The sequence below is a fragment of the Maylandia zebra genome, linkage group LG10 (genome assembly GCF_041146795.1).
Source record: "Maylandia zebra isolate NMK-2024a linkage group LG10, Mzebra_GT3a, whole genome shotgun sequence".
NCBI lineage: Eukaryota > Metazoa > Chordata > Actinopteri > Cichliformes > Cichlidae > Maylandia > Maylandia zebra.
The window spans coordinates 8,700,818-8,719,904 of record NC_135176.1 but is presented as its reverse complement, the minus strand read 5'-3'; the positions used below and the strand labels follow the sequence as shown (position 1 = coordinate 8,719,904).

The window sequence follows — 19,087 nt, the reverse complement described above, 5'->3', positions numbered from 1 at the left end:
CTTCCTTTCTATCTTGTGCTTTGCTTCGTCCTGTACGTTCAGTATGTAGCCTACTGAATTTTATTAAATAAATAATTTTATGGGGAAATGGAAAAATATACCTCAAACATGAACTGTGAAAAATGCCTAAATCTTATTATGTTGAATGTCAACAAATTCAACCCTGATTTAAAATACACGTAAAGCTGAAATGCCTGTTTTGTTTTTGTATTAACAAATCATTGTGGAAAATCACAGGGGTTTAATGGTTATCAAAATGTTTTTAGAATTTGCAAATTGAATGTGATTCATCTGACACACTGCTCTCCACTACATAGGCGGAGTAGTAGCCCTTTATCGTCATAACATATACAACGAAATTATGGGTGCGCCACCCAACTACTGTGCAAAAAATATAAACAAACAAAACATGAAGATAAAAAGCAGACTGCGTCAACACCATCTCTCATAAGCTGCCTTTATAGATTAAAAATATTGGTTACCAGCCTTTAGCACAGCGCTAGAGGCCGACGACGAATATATTGGACACTCTAACAGGCTTGTTTTAGATACTGACATGTTTGCTGGTACTTTCTGCCTTCTTGTATTCTCAAAGTATCCCAGCACACTGGTCGTCGTTTAAATAAAAGACTCATATAAAGAATGGTATTTAACGTGGCCTGTCTGCTAAAAGTGAGAGTGCTGGGAAACTTTTTTGACTGAGACAGTGAACCGCACGCAGCCATGATGATGCGACTACTGCAGGCGGAGTCTGCTGCTGGCCTGAACCTCTTTTTCACTCCGCTGTCCTGTCATCGGGTTGGGTGTGGTTTGCAGGGTACCGTTAGCAGGAAATCCAGCTCGAGTCCATTTTACTTTAAGGCGAAACAAAGGAAAAACACCCCCCACTCGCGTAGGGTCGAAAATAGCTCTTCGCAGTCCAACGGAAAAAAAGTGAGGTTTTGTTTCCTCGAGACGGGAAAACGTTTGGTTGGCGCCGTTGTTCTGATGGGAAAAAGTTTTCTCCTGGTTTAGCAAACTGCTCTTTTTATTTAATAACTTCATAGAAAGCCTGAGCCGGACGTGAAAGAAAAGAAAGATGCCGAAAACGGTAAGGCTGAAAAGTACATTTATGTTGTTATGTCAGAAGCTACTTTGCCTTTTCTGTCTCTTTTTCAGTACGCGATTTTAATTAGGTGTGGGTGTTTCGCGTTGTTATTCACTAACAACAGTAAGATAAACTAAAGTGCATGTCCGATGGGTTTTACCGTGTTTAAAAATCTTTCGCATCCTTTCAAACTCACCCGAGGATTACTGTGGTACTTTCCGTTAGGTGTGTGCGCGTGCGCGCTTCCTACCCTGTGTTCACTAAAATTAGCGCCTTAAATCAAATCATTCATTCAGGGTGGAAGCCGCGTGCTATTAAAATGCTCTAGAGTTGCATATTTAGGCTTAAATTATACTTTTTATACTGTTTTTCTGCGGAGGTGTATCCTGGACTAGCAGCGAGCTAGTCCTTCTCAGGCCTCCCTCTCAGTCAGCTCTTAAGGATTTGAACTGTCAGCCAGGCCAGCTGTTATGGTCAAAACAGGAGCAAATGGAGGCAAATCTGCAAACGGCTAGGAGGCAAAAGAGGAGACACAGAGAGCTTTTTTAATGCTACATTGCGAAGGTTATTAAATAAAGGCAAAAATAACTGCTCTTGAAATGAAGGAGCACTCACAGATTTGTGCTGGTACTGGTGGAGCTCTGAACAAAGAAAATAAGGGGGTCCAGACCTACAGCATTATAAAAGGCACAGCCCAATATTCCCGTGGATGCCTTTATCAGTGGACAAAAGAATTGAATGCGGTTTCAAACTCATCGGTTCTGCTCGGCTGGGTGAAGGTGTGTGGGGCTTTGACTCAGTGAAATGCTTTCTGAATGAAGAAGATAACAAAGAAGCTGCTGAATCTGTGTGCAGTCATTCTTCTTATCTGCACATTGTCCTGAGATACCCACGTGCACATTCTGAATGTAAAAGGGACATGATGCTACTAAAAGATTCACACATGACCAATGAGAAGGTGATCGGCATTATATAGCCTACAGAGTGATTCACATTTCACAGTGCAGATGCTGTAATTCATCGTAGTGCTATCATGTTTATCCCCAGATTGTGTGTCAGATTTTTATAAATAATAAACTATTATTTTACAGATTGGTTAATATAATACTGGATTAGTTTTATAGCTACTACCTGAGTATGATACCAAATTTATCACCTTTTACTAGTCATATATTATATTCAGGCCGGAAACATTCAATGTTACAAAGGAGAGAAAAAAAGCCTCCAAGTCTCGTACCTGCTTTCTTCCTACAGTATTGTTTCTGCTCGTACTTCCTTGATATTTTTCCAAGTTGTCAACCAGAAAAAAATGTCAAGCATCCTGGCATTAAAAAGCCTTCACTACCCTCTTCTTCCCCAGAGGAATTCGTCTAATATCAGCATGTTTTGTTTTTTTTTTCTTTTCTGCATGGAGGCATTTTTGGCACAACCAATCACTAGTTACTAGCATTTACTTAAATGGTATAATCAACACTTTCATTTATCAGGTGGTCAGGGAAGCAAAAATTACATTTAGTGTACCAGTCTTGAAAATGTATCTAGTCACCTCCCAAAGACCCATTGTGAGGAAAAAATGTTTCTCTTGAGTCACTACATAACTATTGAATTTCAATTGTATATTAGCAAAAAAAAATCAAACATTTTTTTTAATGTTTTTTTTCTGCACATACATTTACTTACACTACTGATTATAACCCAAGTGCAGTTTGTAATAAATGTAGTTCAACTAAGAGCTTGTGTCCCACACAGACACAGATATTTGTCTTTGAAGTTGTTTCCTATAATGAATTGTTCACTTGCCATGCATTTTAGTCCATTGCTAAGTATCAGCGTCTGTCTGCAGAGTGCAGCTGGGATGTTGTTAACCTCAGCAAAACCAGAGCCTTGTTTAAAGTAGCTGCTTTTGCAGTCACCAGTGGGAACCTCAAACATCTCAAAAGCACCTAAATGATAGTTACTGTCAAATCAGAAGAACACATTTTTGTCATGCTGTCAGTTAGAAAAAAGTAAACCAGTTGTTGGTCAGGAAGAAGCAGCAACATTTTCTCAAAATAAACAGCAGATTGTGGGGTTTTTATATTCATTAATGAACAGCACGCGTTGTGCTGCCACTGCCAAAAGTATAATCATTGGAACTATAAGAAAATATATTCTATTCTATTTGTGTAGATGGAGTAAACCCTGTATGCACAGTAGCACAAAGGTGAACAGGTGCAATGGTTAAAACTCAGATGTGTGACACTCATCGGTTCATTTCCTTTCTCGTTAGCTAAAGGTGCTATGCAAAGATGCAACAGATGAGGAGCATTAAAAAAGGAAGTTAGATAAACTGATTCAGCAAATCAAGCAACTCTGTATCCAGCAAAAGTAAAAGTCATGTCCCCACCAAGCTGCCTCTGGGATTCATAGATCGTTTTAAATTACCTGTTTTTTTTAACCTAGTTTTTCAGACAGTTTATTTTTCCGGTGTTCAAGTTACATTTAATAAAGCTTAATGTCACTCAAAAGCAATAATTATTGCGAAGCTCAGCCTTTACAGGACTCCTTTTGGCAGTCCTTCAGTTTCCCTAGGAAGTCGTGTTATGACTCAAGGTTTCTGTACTTACATCAGTTCCTTTCTGGTAGTTTCCTCGCCTGCAGCCTTATATGGACTTTCACATCACAGTCTGGCTGATCTCCTCCCTGCTTTCCTTCGCATGGTCTTCAGATACCATGCCCCACTTTAGATTGCACTACAGCAGTGCAAAACCCTTTCTCAGAATTTTTCTGCATGTCTGTTGTTGCCACAGTTTTTTTGTTGTTCTTAGTTCCTAATGCAGCTCTGTTATTACACTGATTTTGTTTATGTGCTGCTGTTACATGGAATTGCAGCTTTTTGTCTGCTTTATCAAGAAGGTAACAGTAGCTTAAAATTATTTTTTAAATAGGCTGTATTTTCAGAAGCACAAAACCATTATCAGCTTTATTGCTAGAATTTCACCCCATGTTGTTACAAAGCAAAGGATTTTCCCACTCATGCAACCCCATGACGGTTGGTTCACTTACTTTCCTACCTGTTTTTTTCAATGCTAGAACCATTTCAGAGCTGGTACACTTTTTCATGTTAACTCCTTAGACTCAAGAAATGCACATATGGGCAGCTGTTACCACATAAAAATTAAGCATAACTTACCATTTTAGCTCGAATTGCAGGAATGATGACAGATCTAGCTTTCTCCTTGGAATGATCACATTTTTAACAAGCGTGTCTATGGAGACGTGGCAAATGGAAAGACCTGGAAGTATGCAAGTAGCAGGAGATTAAATATGGGTCTGTGGTGCACATAGCAGAGCAGATTAACAGTGTAGAGGTAGAGCTGGTGGACAAACTGCAATCAAAAGTTCACTTTTTAAAGGTTTCTCTTTGAAAGCTGTGGCAAATATCAAAGATCTGAACGTAAGTACTTTGTTGCTGGTCATGTAGTGTTCTGATTTGACATCCTTAATACTGTATTTGTTGTTGCTTATGAGCTAGCATTGGTTCTCAATAGACCAGTTTGATCTTATGCTGATTATTTGGTTAGCTTTGCCTCAGCTGACAACTGATAATTTAGTTTATTTTAGAACCACCCTGCTGACCTGCTAATGTATTAGCTTATTTGGATCTACACAAAGACGGACAAATCCTAATTCCACACAAGGTGAACAGGTAGCATAGCAGTTCTACTGTACAGTGGCAACTTTCAGGACTTAACATTAGTCATCTGAAAAGATGTCAGGAATGGAAAATTTGTACTGCACTTTGACACATATTAACACCTCCATGCTATTGCCTAATCTCTGCACGTCTACATGGCTCTAACAATGTGCCAGAGAATACCTGACAAAGAAGACAAGTATGCATAAAACATACTTTAATCAGTTGGTGCTTGGGATTTCTTATTATTGGATATTTTTTAGAGCAGACGGTAAATTCCATGATTGGCTCAGACAGATGTCACTCAGCAGTTTCACCAGAAGCAGCAAAACTAACAAGACTCTGTTCCAGTTTGCTTGCGCCGACATTTTAAAAATCAAATAAACAGTGGTCGTGGGAAACGGCTCTAAAAGACCCAAACTTGAGTGTGTTTGTGTGTGCGTGTTTGTACTCTCCCCTGGTTAGAAAGAAGAAACACGATCCTTTTTTTTCGACCCTCCTCTTCCTGTGACAGAGTTTGAATTTCTTTCGTTTAATGCTAATACCCGTAAGCACACAGTAAACCCAAAATAACCAGAAAAGAAGACTTGGTGACATTAACAATGAAGATACCCTTAAGGTTGTAATGAGGATTCAATTTTAAACTTATAATGGAGCTAAATTATTTCCATTTTCCTGTTAACTAACTGCAAACTCTAGTCAGAGAGTCATATGCTTATCATCTTGCCCACAAGTTTTTTTTTTAATTTTCCACGCTTTGAGCGATAACATAACGAGATGTTAATTGTGAATCGCACAGGAAGTGGAAGTCATGACATTTTCGCACATTTTACCATGTCAAATGTCGCTTTAAACAACCTGAACTGTTAATGTTCCATGTTCGTTGTAATAGAACCAGATTCAAAGCTTTTGTTCGTTCAGAATGAGCAATTGATCAATTCATATTAGCATATCTGATGGAAGTGAGAGCATTTATAGCCATTTGGTAAAACTAAAATGTCTCTCATGCTTGAGTAAAGAAGGAAAAAATGCATTTCACCTGAATGGATTGGAATCTGAATTGCACTCTGGTTGCCCCTGACATCCTCAGTTTATCTGTCAGATACACCAAACTGTAAATCGGGTTGCGGTGGAGCCAGCAGTAGCGTTTCTCTGGCAACCAAGAGGATGCTTTGTTAAGCAGTTGTTGACTTTAGATGCTGACATTGTGTGACTCTCATGCATGGCATGACTCAGATGTATGACTCAGAATTATCAATGTGCAGTTGCTATGGTTATTGGGGTAAACACTGAAAGAATGGCATGTTCTGATGCATGTTTCTCGTTGTTATAAATCAGTTGTAAAATAAGCCAGGCTTATCGTACACTCTGATAGTGACCTTCTTTAAAAACCCCTCTGCTCTTTCACGTCAAAGAACTGTTAGTCCAGAGCCTAGCTCATTCCTACTTGTTCCAGGAACCACTTAGGATTATCTTCTTTATCGTCTCAGCTTGTATTGGACAGATTGTAGTTGTGAGCAACACATAGAGATAACTCTTGTGTGGGAATGTAAGGCAGAAGTTGAATTCTGGCACGTCAGTGGGGCTGTATCTAAAGATTAAATTTACTGAAGCTCTCTTGTGACTTGAAACCTTACAGGGTTAAACTAGCTGGCACTTAGTTTTTTTTTTCTTTAAAATAAGTAATTGCAGTTATTGCAAATAGGGCTGCCGCAAACGATTATTTTGATAGTCGACTAGTCACAGATTATTTTTGCGATTAGTCGACAAATCAGATCATGCATCCGTTGGACGTAAAATGTACAGTTTATTGCACCAGCATGCATCTGCTCTTAAATAACTATCATTAGCTTACAGCTTTAAGTGTTTAAGGTATGTGCTAACTAAAAATAAAGGCAAGATGATAATTTATTAAATTTGAATGAAATCTGCAGATTGTTTCGGTGAAGTTTAATAAACTCAGCCATCTGCTCCTTGCTATCTAAAATATAACAGAACACCGGAGTATATTCTGGAGAATCTCACACTTCTGATAATCAATAATATACGGAGCCCCGCAGGGGACATGGGAGGGAAAAAAAATTAGGGAGAAAAAAAAAAATTAAGACTGACTTTTGCGAGATCTCGCAAAACAAACTCGGGATCTCGCAAAAGTATTGCGAGATCTCGCAAAAGCTTTAGCCGCATTCTTCGGAGGCCGCCAGCTCGAAGCCGACCGGGAGGTCGAGGCACGATGTGCCGGGAAAGCGGTGTTCCTCCCGGCTGTAGTAGGTCTCGACCTCCCGTTAGCTTCGAGCTAGTGGGTGTCAGATCTCCAAAAACGTCGGAGCACTTTTGCAAATATGTGATGTCTTGTAAACCGAGCAGGTATCTGACGTTTACACAACTACATTCACGCCTCAAAATATCTTAAAAGTGTATTTTGTGACCCAGAAAGAGTAATATTACAACTAAGTAGCTGCCGCCATTGTTGGAATTCAACTTTCGCGAGAAAGTTTTGCGAGATCCCGAGTTAGTTTTGCGAGATCCCGAGTTTGTTTTGCGAGATCTCGCAAAAGTTTTGCGAGATCCCGAGTTTGTTTTGCGAGATCTCGCAAAAGTTTTGCGAGATCCCGAGTTTGTTTTGCGAGATCTCGCAAAAGTTCGTCTTAATTTTTTTTTTTCTCCCTAATTTTTTTTTCCTCCCATGTCCCCTGCGGGGCTCCGTAATAATACAAAAAAAAGCCAAACAATAACATTTTTAAGTTATCTAAGTGACTTATATATCATGTTTAACCTGAGTAGTGAAAGAGGGCGTTGCGTTTGAAAACGATTTGCCCGGAGTCCGGTGTTCTCACCGGCTCTAGTGAGCCTTGCCCCCGGCTAGCTATCCAGCTGGTGGGTAACAGATGTCTCCGAAAACGTCGGAGCGCTTTTCAAAATATGTGGTGTCTTGATAAACTGAGCAGATATTTGAAGTTTACACAGTTACATTCTCGCCCGAAAACATGTTAAACGTTTATTTTGTGACCCAGAAAGAGTAATATTAAAACGAACTATCTGCCGCCATTGTTGGAAACTGAGCAGGGCCGCGCTATGAATTCTGGGACATAGCTTCTTCTTCTTCTTCTTCTTCGGGGTTTAACTGCAGCTGGCATCCTTGTACATGCAGTGCTGCCATCTTCTGTTTCAGTCCGTTATTACACTCTTAAATCCTACTACTTATTCCTGCGTCTTTTGCGATCTTACAAAGCTTCAAACGAGGCGTCAACTATTAAATTAGCTGTCGACGATTTTGATAGTCGACGTAATCGTGACTAGTTGACTAATCGTGGCAGCCCTAATTGCAGCAAATGCTCTCCGGTGACCTCTGTTTCTGCTGGTTTAGTAACATGTTTGTTAAATCGAAATTGAATATACAGAGGGGATTTAAAAAAGATTTTGCTAAGGAAGCTTGATGAACCTAGAAAAATTAGTGACAGACTGCTTGCATCACTGTGTCTTCACTCAATATTTAACACCACGTTTAATTTAGTTTTCATCAGTTTTGCTTCCTCTTACTGACAAGGCAACCCAGATGTTTGGCCCCAGTTAACTTTCAGGTTAACTGCTCATCACCCCATTGCCATTCAGTGGCTGTACAATTGTAAGACACGTGCACACTTTTTACTTATGATAGTTGCGTCCTTTTTTTTTTTTTATTCTTTGTGGTTAGTGCAGCTTTCTGTATTCAGTAAGCCCAACAGCTCTCACCTGCTACGTGCATTTTCAGCATTATAGTTAGCTTGGTACAGTTTGAACAAACATGCCATTAAGATGAAATTAGTGAAAAAATTGCAGACTTTTAGGATTACCGTGACATTTCTGATAACTAAATTATATTCAGCCTCAATCAAACTCATTATTTGCTCACAAAAGTGAATGTTAGACCCACTAAACATCACAATGTTGGCATTGTCACCCTTAGCATATGTGTATCCTGATAATTCTTTGTTAAATAACTAATATTGTGTTGTGAGTCCAGCATGGCTTGAACAGTTGTTGGTAAGTCAAGGCATTAGACCTTTGATTTGAGTCTGGAAAAGAATTATTTTTGTAGCATTCAGCTGTGGTATTACATTAAAACAAATATAAATAAAATAACACAGATTAACTCATACGTTTCAGACAGTCAGTGAAGTGGCAGATTGTTATAAGCAGCTTCACATGACATACAGTAAAGCTTTAAACAAGTCAGTCATCAAATACACCCGTGTGACAAAATCGGTCACAGATGTGTTTCACAATGTGAAATGTACGAGTTTGGGATTTTATTCTTGCAGTATCGCTTTGGTGCGATTAAAAAAAGAGCTAAGAGAAAGTCATGGAAACATGGCACGTGGGCCAGAACAGGGTGTTTTTCAGCATGTGCTAATAATAGTGTGTTAAGTGTTTTTGAGCCCTGGCCATGAGAGACACACCCTAACTAGGCAGAAAATGTATAAGCGTAGTTCCCTTTTCTTGCAAGATTAACTATTTTGATTCAGGAAATGAAACTGCTTAGACACCATCAGGGTGGCCACAAACTGAACTCTTATCTGCTCAAATATAAAAAAGTGTATCGCCTAAAGTTCATAACTGGAAGCTTAACAACTCCTGTGTCTAGACGATTCTAGACTGCAGTGTTGGCATTCAGAGTGGGCCCAAATTTAAGGTTTCTCCTCAGCTCTTAACTGCCTGGGATGGCAGGAAGTGACAGTGGGGCAAGTGTCCTGAGCAGTAAATAGGGTCCTGCTGACATGGATGGGAAAGAACGCAACTCTAATCAACCCCGCAACTAGGAAATAATACATACCATTGTTGTTCAGGGCAGGCGTGGGCCTCTGCCTGCACAGTTATTTCCCAATAGACATGCATGCTGGTGTTTCTTTTTTCTTTTTCTTTTTTTCCTAGTCTCTAAGAGGGCACAATAAATGAGGGATTCCTGCACAGCCTACTGAGTACATACTTTTTTCTTTTTCTTTTCTTGCCACCTTCTGAGCAAGCTTTTCCAAAGAAAAGGTTAAATAAATGTGTTCAACTTCAGACATGATTTTGTAAGACACAGATATAACAATTTGTCTAACTAAGGCGTGCCTCGTTTACTGAATAACCCAGGGTAGCAAAGTGTGATACCTGAAAAAGAGATCGAGCTAAAGTTCTGTCTACAAACCGATCTTGTTAAATCCTGCTACACCAGACAGGTTGTCTGATGCATGACAGGATGTGCGCATCTCTCATGAGAGCTCAGTGTTTAACAGTCATGCCTCACAGGGCCCGACCACCAAAGGATGTGGTTACTTCCTGTAGATAAGTTCTTGACTGAGACAGAGCCAGATTGGTACATTCGTCGTAACCCTGAGATGCAGTCTTTTCTAAATTTCAGAATAAAATAGTAAAAAGGTAATTGGACTGCAGTGTTACTTTGTTCTCCAGCAGGACTGGGAGATGTGTGCACACTTTTATTGCAGGCACATTTAATGAATTCTACAAGAGTGCCACACATTTTGAGATGCTACACTTGTTAAAGATGGTCGCCATTAAATGGTTTGCATAGAATGACACAGTTTTTAATGCACGAGAGCTTATATATTGCATAGAGTTTGCTTTTTATTGTTCGGTAAAGACCGTATATTAACACAGAGGGGTTTCTAAATCAAATGAGCGAGTACCTTTTGACAGTGGGAAGGAAAAACTCGCTTTTAACAGGAAGAAGGCTCCAGCAGATCCAGGCTCAGGGAGGGGCAGCTGTCTGCCACGACCTGTTGGGAGTGAGGGGAGGGAGACAGGTTAATAATAACTAATGATTAAATGCAGAGTCTCATAATGTTTAAGAGAAGAACAGAAGATCTAGTTTTGTCTATTCTCTATTTACCAAGAAATGATATGGTACAATCATTTCAATGATACAATGATAGTACAATGATACTCAAAATACTGTCTTTTTTTATTTGCATATTTGAAAAAGTTTTTTTTCCTTTCCTCTGTTCCTCAGATTAGCGTAAGAGTCACCACTATGGATGCCGAACTGGAGTTCGCCATTCAGCCCAATACAACAGGAAAGCAACTCTTTGACCAGGTATGAGAAACTGTTTCCTCTAGCCAGCACTTAAGTTACCATTAAACATAAATGATGACTCTTTGATGAGTACTGTGGTGGGGTTTAGTACTCCTATTTCTGGAAAATGCCGGGAGATTATTATATATTATTATTATATATTATTATTATATATTATTATTATATATTATTTTCATGGCTATTAATTTTTTTTATTTTTGGCTGATGATAAAAACAATACATTTGAAATTAGGAAAGCAGTAAATCTTTGTGGCTGAAACCCCTTAAATAACAGAATAAAACAAGGGAATTATATTTCATATTTTTATTTTTGTTGCTGTTTTTATTTAAAGGTTGTGAAAACCATCGGCCTACGAGAGGTTTGGTACTTTGGACTCCAGTACCAGGACACAAAGGGTTTCTCTACTTGGCTGAAGCTCAATAAGAAGGTGAGCTCCTCAGTACTCAGTACACTTCATTCACTGGGCCGTCTTTTTTCAAGCATGAACTGCGCTTTTTGATCTCGAGTCCACAAACAGAAGCATAACCTCTACCCTCTCACCCGTGTCGGATCATATTTTAGGTAACAGCCCAGGATGTGAGGAAGGAAAGCCCGCTGCTGTTTAAGTTCCGTGCCAAGTTCTTCCCCGAGGATGTCTCAGAGGAGTTAATCCAGGATGCCACACAGCGGCTATTCTTCCTGCAGGTAAAGGAGGGAATCTTAAATGATGACATCTACTGCCCTCCAGAGACAGCGGTCCTTCTGGCCTCCTACGCGGTGCAGGCCAAGTATGCCGACTACAATAAGGAAGTCCACAAACCAGGCTATTTGAGCAGTGAACACCTGCTTCCGCAAAGGTAACGTGGGCTTTATTGCCACTTCAATATGCAGGTTCACGTGAAACATTCCTGACATGTTTCTTTGACACTTGGGCCTCTCATGTTCTCAGAGTCCTGGATCAGCACAAGCTCAACAAGGAACAGTGGGAAGAGAGGATTCAAGTGTGGCATGAAGAGCACAAGGGCATGATGAGGTGATCAGCGACACGCGTGTTCCCCAGCACACACACAAACACGTGAAAGAGAGGACGGTTGCCTAAAATATGGATATTTGTGAAATTATTGCATCTCTGGGGATGTGAAAATGTGTAGCTTAAACTTTCCATTATCATTGTGCACACTTATTTTTTCTGCCACTTGACTACAATGTAGTCTTCAGTGACTACATTAGGGTAGCCACACCTTATATACACACTTCATAACCTACTAAAACATAAGACTGTTGAGGAAGTTATTCCTAGTTGAATTACCTTGTTGTTCTCTGTTGCTACAGTTTCTTCCCTCTTCTGTCATTTCCGTGAATTTGAGATAGAGCTAACTGAGAGTGTGTTACCACGGCCTTTGTGTTGACTCACAGGTGCTCTGAAAGTTTGTTACTGGCCTTGAGTCACTGCAGTTTGTTGATCTGAGTACTGTTTGTGCCACTGACATTTTTAGTATATGCTTTATTGAAGATAGTAGTGAATGTCCTTTATTGGCTTCCATATGTGTTTCATCAGTCAGGTTAGCTTGTCGTAGATAAACAGTAAACACAGCCTAGATTCATTATATGTTTCCCCAGTTGCTCTGTTGATCAGTTAAGTTTCATAGTTCAGGTAAGGTTAAAAAAGAGGTATAACCCGCTCAACCACACATCCTGAAAGCTCTGCATTTGAGCTTTGGCCTCTGCAGCCGGTTAGAACAGTGCAAACAGCACGCCACGCTCTGACTGTGAATTCTTCTTTTAGCAAAAGTTAAAGACGTCTTATTTGTCCACAGAGAGGAATCCATGATGGAGTATCTGAAAATTGCTCAGGACCTCGAGATGTACGGAGTCAATTACTTCAACATCAAAAATAAGAAGGGAACAGAGCTGTGGTTGGGAGTGGATGCTTTGGGTCTCAACATTTATGAACAAAATGATAAGTAAGTGTTTCCACAGAAGGGTTTGTGTTTCGCAAAAGGTACACTGTGCAGTGCTGACCAAGCATTTTTGTTCTCTTACAGAATGACGCCCAAAATTGGATTTCCATGGAGTGAAATAAGAAACATTTCTTTCAATGACAAGAAGTTTGTCATCAAACCAATTGACAAGAAAGCACCTGTATGTTAACATAATGTTATGTTATTTATATTTAAGAATAATATTAATAATAACATGTAACAATAAGACATTTTAAATGTCTCAAATGTTTCCATTGCAGGACTTTGTATTCTATGCTCCAAGGCTGCGCATCAACAAGCGTATTCTGGCTCTGTGCATGGGTAACCATGAGCTCTACATGCGCCGCCGCAAGCCCGACACTATTGAAGTGCAACAGATGAAGGCGCAGGCTCGGGAGGAGAAGAATCTCAAGAAGATGGAGAGGTAGGACCGAAATGGAACCAAACAAAAAAACCTACAAATATTTTACACATGGATTGTGTGAGTTCTGTTCCAAAGATGCAATAATAAATGCAGTCTGTTATAGGATATTGTAACAGTTATAGAAAGATTACTAGCTTTATTTTCAAATACTAAATAAAATGGGGTGATTATCTGCTCTGCTTTTGAAACATTTCCATACAATCATCCTGTAACGATTTCGTTTTCATTAGAGCTGTGCTGGAAAATGAAAAGAAGAAAAGAGAACTTGCAGAGAAGGAAAAGGAAAAGATCGAAAAGGAGAAGGAGGAATTGATGGAGAGGTTAAAGCGGATCGAGGAGCAGACGAGAAAAGCTCAGCAAGGTGGGGAAGCTGTGAGAGTTCAAGAAAAGCTGCCTGTAATGAATGATGACAATGTTTTCCTCACATGATGTTTACCCTTAATTCTTGTGTGTGTGTGTCCACAGAGCTGGAGGAGCAAACGCAGAGGGCTCTAGAGTTGGAGCAGGAAAGGAAGCGTGCTCAGGAGGAGGCTGAACGCCTGGAGAGTGATCTTAAGAGTGCTGAGGATGCCAAGATGGCGCTGCTGCAGCAGTCAGAGAACCAGATGAAGAACCAGGAGCACCTGGTTAGTGTGTTAGCCAGTGTGATTAGACACTGACACTTAAAAAACTGCAATAATGTGTGTACTGATGCTTCAAATATGATGTTCTTTTAGGCCACAGAGCTGGCTGACCTGACTTCCAAGATTTCCCTGCTGGAGGATGCCAAGAAGAAAAAGGAAGAAGAAGCATTAGAGTGGCAGCAGAAGGTGTGGCTTGACTTTTCCGTAGTTTGCTATTCAAAACTGATAACATAAAACTATGCCAATATGCCAATAGTGGAAATGCTGTCTATATAGAAAACACGTTAACAGATATTTGCATATGCAGTTGCAGAACTCAGTTTGTTCTTCCTGGTTTTTTAGTTAAAACAAAAAACAAAAAAAAGGAAACTTGTGCTTTACTGCCATCTTGTGGTGAGAACTGATCTTTTGTGGTTCTGTAACTAGGATACTATGAAGACAGAAAAATATTATTTTAGTAATTTTGGAAATGTAATTGGAAAAGCAAAAAAAACGGATGGACAAAAAGTGAAAGGAAGAAGAAAAGATTCAACTGTTAGACTTAAAAGCCTTTTTGTTCATTGATAATCGAAGTCAGTGTAACTATGGCAGGAAGAAGTTAATCAGAGTTGTGCTGGTCACATTGCCCCTCCTCTGTGACATAGTCAGGACAGGCATTCCTGGGGTCTTTTTGTTGTGTGGGTTTGGGGGAGGGTTAAACTCTCCCAGCCTGCCTCTTGTCTTTTTTGGTAAAAAAAAATCCTGCGTGCCAGCCCTTTCTTTTTTTTCTTTTTCTTTTTTTTAGCCCATGTTACTCATGGTGTTTGTAGTGATGATGGATGTCTTTGTGTGAGGGAAATCCTGTTCACCCTTTTTAAACCATTGTGATTTTCTGCCTTGTAAAAACCAGTTGTGCAAACTGGTGGTTTCAGTATTGTGTGAATTTTTGGAAAAAATAGTAGTTGAAATTCCAGTCTTACTCATAGCTAGTTTTTGACTCATAGCGCATCGCGTAAGAAGCACTCGGTTTTATATTGAATTTCCTGAAGGGATTTCCTAATAAAAATATCCAAGATATATAGCTTGGGTGGAGAGAAACCAAAACAGGAAACCAAGAGCCTGGCTATGGGTCATGTAGCATAGGTCTGCCTGTGCATTTCTCCTCTACTGCATGCTGTAGGAAAAATGGCAATACAGAAATATCAGTTAAGCTCCCCCCACTTTTGTCATTTTCATTAGACATTAAATAAGGGTAATTTCTAAAACACCTCACTTTTATTTCTACATTTGCTCAGGCTACAACAGTGCAGGAGGACCTGGAAAAGACCAAAGAAGAGCTTAAAAACAAAGTGATGGTACCTCAGGAGCCCCTAAACGCAGAGAACGAGCATGATGAGAATGATGAGAGCAGCGCCGAAGCCAGCGCCGAGTTAACAGGTGCTGCCACGTACAAGGACCGCAGCGAGGAGGAGAGAATGACTGAAGCTGAGAAGAACGAACGCTTACAGAAACATCTACTTGTAAGTCCTTGGAATTTTTTTAATAAACATTAAAACAATACAAATAATAAAGTGACAAAGTAAACGTTGTTCAAATAAAGTTGGTAGGCTGCCACTGTTTTTTGTCACGTTTCACTCTGGGACTGTAAGAGAAACATGACACACAAATTATTATATTTTCCTGTTAATGTAGAACATTTGGAAGCCAAGTTAGCTTTTACACTGTTTAATGCTTCAGTTTTGTTGAAATGGGAGCTTTACTGGCCTCTTGAACTTCCTCCCAAAGTGCTGTTCGGTGTTGTGAATGCCAAATACTTCAGCTGCTAGTGTGGGGAGGGGCTGCGTGCCTGCTTGTCTGTATTTGTGAAGCATTAAAGGGAAAGCAGTACTGTGTGAAGTTGTGTGTCAGATTGAGAAGGCGAAGCCAACACTTTTGGTACTGATACTGTTGCAAATGAGTATTTAATCCAGTATTTTCTAGTATTGATTAGTATCTAAGTATTTTTTTGGTTGTTTCTTTGACTACTGTTGACACAATTTTAAGTAGCTTTAGTCAACTAAAAATAAAGAATGCGCATAATTAAGTCATGCTACTAAAGCAGTCAGATGACTGTATGTAGATACGTGTATGTGTCATACAGCTTCATTATTACAGTCAGATGTAAAGATTTCATACATTTTTACCCTTAAAAATCGTGATTCAAATAGATTCAAACCAGTTTGTCATGCACAGCAGTCTTCCCAGGGTGGTCTGCTGTTTTTGAATGTTCAGTCAAAGTCCGCTTCTGACCACAGTGGTTCTGCATTTTATCGTGGAGTTGTAAACTTGTGAACTTGAGAATAAACATCAACTTCTGTAGAACCCAGAAAAAAGGAGCAAGGAAGGAAGTCCACAGTGTCGGAGCCTGAAGGTATCAGAGCAGGAGGGAAACTAGTAGCATGCTTCTCATTATTTTTAACTTTGATGGGGTTGAGCACTGGGAATTTGGTCACTCAGGGTCTGACAGATGCTGATTTCTACCATAACAATCTGAGATGTCTGTGGGAGCATCTTTAGAGAAATGCACTCATGGTTGCACTGTCTGATGGTGCCACAAGGCAAAAACAGGGATCAAAATATGCTGACAGAGGTGGCCTGCAGAAGGAAATGGGAGGATATAAATCAAATATAATTCTTTTTGATATTGTATTGGCAAAGTGAAGGAACATTATGATTACATCTCGTAAGAACACACAGTCAGCTAGGGATTCTTGTTTTAAAGTAGAATAATGAAGTTGATCCAGGTAAGAGTAATCCCCTCATTTAAGTCTGAATCCCTTTGAAAAACAGGTTTTAAAAAGCAGAAATAAGTGAGCAGAATGTCAATTTTGAGCCAATTAAGTGACTTACTGGTTGATGCAAGAACATGGGTAAAACACCATGACATTACACAACGAGTCGCACATGTTAACTGTAATTTTATAATACTTGTACCCTTCTTTCCAGGCTTTAAGCTCAGAGCTGGCCAACGCCCGGGATGAGAGCAAGAAAACGGCAAATGACATCATTCATGCAGACAACATGCGAGCAGGACGTGACAAGTACAAGACCCTCAGGCAGATCCGGTCAGGAAACACCAAACAGCGTATCGATGAGTTTGAATGCATGTGATGTCTGCATTCACCAACGCAAAAGCCCACAGAGCTGGGCCTTTCTGCCTGGACTGCAGTCCTGCCTCACTTTAGCTGTTTTCTCTGTACCCAAATAAAGTCAGATCCACCAAATGACGTTGCTGCAAAAGCACAGCATGTTGTACAAATGTGGATCTGGAAGGTTCTGTTTGTTACCATTTCTTACTTTGAATTTTAGACAAGTCACTGGTTGAAAAGGGACATACTGTATTTTATTAGTACATTCCTCACTAGGGGTATGTGTAGCATATTAGTAACGGGCTCACGCCTCATTTCATGACACATTGAGCAAGCAACTTTAAGTTTGTTTTATCTCTTTCACATTTTTATATCATCATTTCTAAATAAAAGCTGTAGAAATCCATTTAATTTTGTGCCATTCACAAATCCAAATTGTGCCATAAGCCATTTGCACTTGATTCTTTACAGCAAGCTGGATATTTTTAATTTTTTTTTAGAAAAATAATGCTTTTCTGCAGTTTAAAATTAATTGCACTGCAATCTATACGAGCAAATGCAAATAATATAAATAAATTGTTTGTATGGAACAAAAAACAGCAGCAGTATTATTAATATTTTCTATTATTATTATTATTTTGAAAATTCACAGTTTATTTACTAATTTTACTGCGCTCAGAATCATCCAGCAGTTAAAAGTCACAGTATTTACAGCCTACTGGCAATGTGATATGAAGGATCTAAGGATTTTTGTCTTTTTTTTTTTTGCATTTTCAGTTCTACACTTTCAGCTGTGTGGCTGAAAGTGTAGAACTTGCTGTTGAAGCTTAAGCAAACAAATGTCTAACTGTGCCTAGAGACGGAATAAACTTGGTATGTCATTTGCAAATCTCATATGTTGTAACAATCCAGTTGTTTGAAGAATCCAAATTTAGTTTAACGTATACGCTGCAACTTGTTTTTTCCTCATGCTCAGACATCAAAAGAGAAGGTAGCACTGATATGCACATCTACATATGCTGACCTACATACGCTGAAGAAAGAAGCAAGGCTGAAATTTGACCTGCAAATTAAATCTGATTGAAATTTGTAGAAATTATCAGCTGCATTTAACCATTAAAATATTTTTTTTAACCATCATCATCAAGTCTTTGCTCTTTTACTTATCACTGAGGATGTTTTTTGGTTATTATAGTGATTATTGTTTTACCCAGTACAGCAATGGTAATTGTAACTTGTGAAGTTGGCTTCTATTGTTAAACACATAGTCATCTGTAAAGGTGAAAGCTGTAGTTTAATCTTAAAACAAGCAATGCGTAAAATAAAACAATTTCGTCAGACATGCACTGGAAAAATCAGTTTACCTTTTTACAAGTGAGTCAAATTATACTGTCCCACATGGGCACATTCTCCGAAGCATGCATTTTTATATACTGTATGTATTTAATGACATTTGTGTGTTTTTGTATTTGGGATTTTTCAAATGTGATACAATTATGTAAGGTCTAAGAGAGACACACCTTAGGATATTTTTGTAATGTAGAAAACTAGGAGTACTTGTCAACAATACCTGTTTTCAAAGGAACAGCATTTTTTAAAGACAGCGTTTTGTAAGTGGAAGAACCAGATGGTACAGGACATTCTTTTAAGGGTGCGTTAAACCATTGAACCTTTTTTTTTTTTAGAAATTAGTATTTGATTTCTTTTTCACATTTCAAATTAAGCCCAAATTTATTTTAGTGATAAATATTTCTGATTATTTTATTTTGATGTCTTTTAATGAAAGAAAAAAAGACACATTTTGATCAGCAGTGTAGTTTTACTTATTTTATGTGCCATGAAAACAGATCAAAGGATTGCTGCTACAGATTCCTTTACATGCCTTGAATAGTAACTTTTGTGATCCTTGCAGTTTGTGTTTTACCCCAAAGTTTGTGTGTTAGCAGCCTAATTTGAAATTTAGTCATCATAGGTGATAACTCATTAAAAGATGCTTGTCTTGTCTCAAAAAGGAAAATAATGTTGACTTATAAAACCATTGACAGACAGTGCCTTGCCCAGTTTGTTCATGAGATCTTGCTGCTTAAAGTCTTCCTTTCACCAATAAATGAAATTTAGAATAAAGCTTTTTG

At 39.0% G+C, this 19,087-nt stretch overlaps 1 protein-coding gene across 1 annotated transcript; it reads left to right on the top strand.

Moving 5' to 3' along the window:
- Positions 1-763: 763 nt before the first annotated feature.
- LOC101465099 (moesin a) lies at positions 764-19,079 on the top strand. The gene is made up of 13 exons (XM_004557394.6): positions 764-1,090; positions 10,756-10,839; positions 11,172-11,267; positions 11,402-11,676; positions 11,769-11,852; positions 12,637-12,783; positions 12,865-12,961; positions 13,062-13,225; positions 13,456-13,586; positions 13,691-13,851; positions 13,942-14,034; positions 15,123-15,347; positions 16,813-19,079. The coding sequence occupies exons 1-13, from the start codon at positions 1,079-1,081 to the stop codon at positions 16,975-16,977; spliced, it is 1,734 nt and encodes a 577-aa protein (XP_004557451.1). The 5' UTR covers positions 764-1,078; the 3' UTR covers positions 16,978-19,079.
- The last annotated feature ends 8 nt before the right edge of the window (positions 19,080-19,087 follow it).

Excerpts from the sequence above, each read along its gene's own strand:
- LOC101465099 (XM_004557394.6), top strand. Across the intron at positions 11,268-11,401 it reads GGCTGAAGCTCAATAAGAAG|GTAACAGCCCAGGATGTGAG; the intron begins GTGAGCTCCTCA and ends ATCATATTTTAG. Across the intron at positions 12,962-13,061 it reads CAATTGACAAGAAAGCACCT|GACTTTGTATTCTATGCTCC; the intron begins GTATGTTAACAT and ends TTTCCATTGCAG.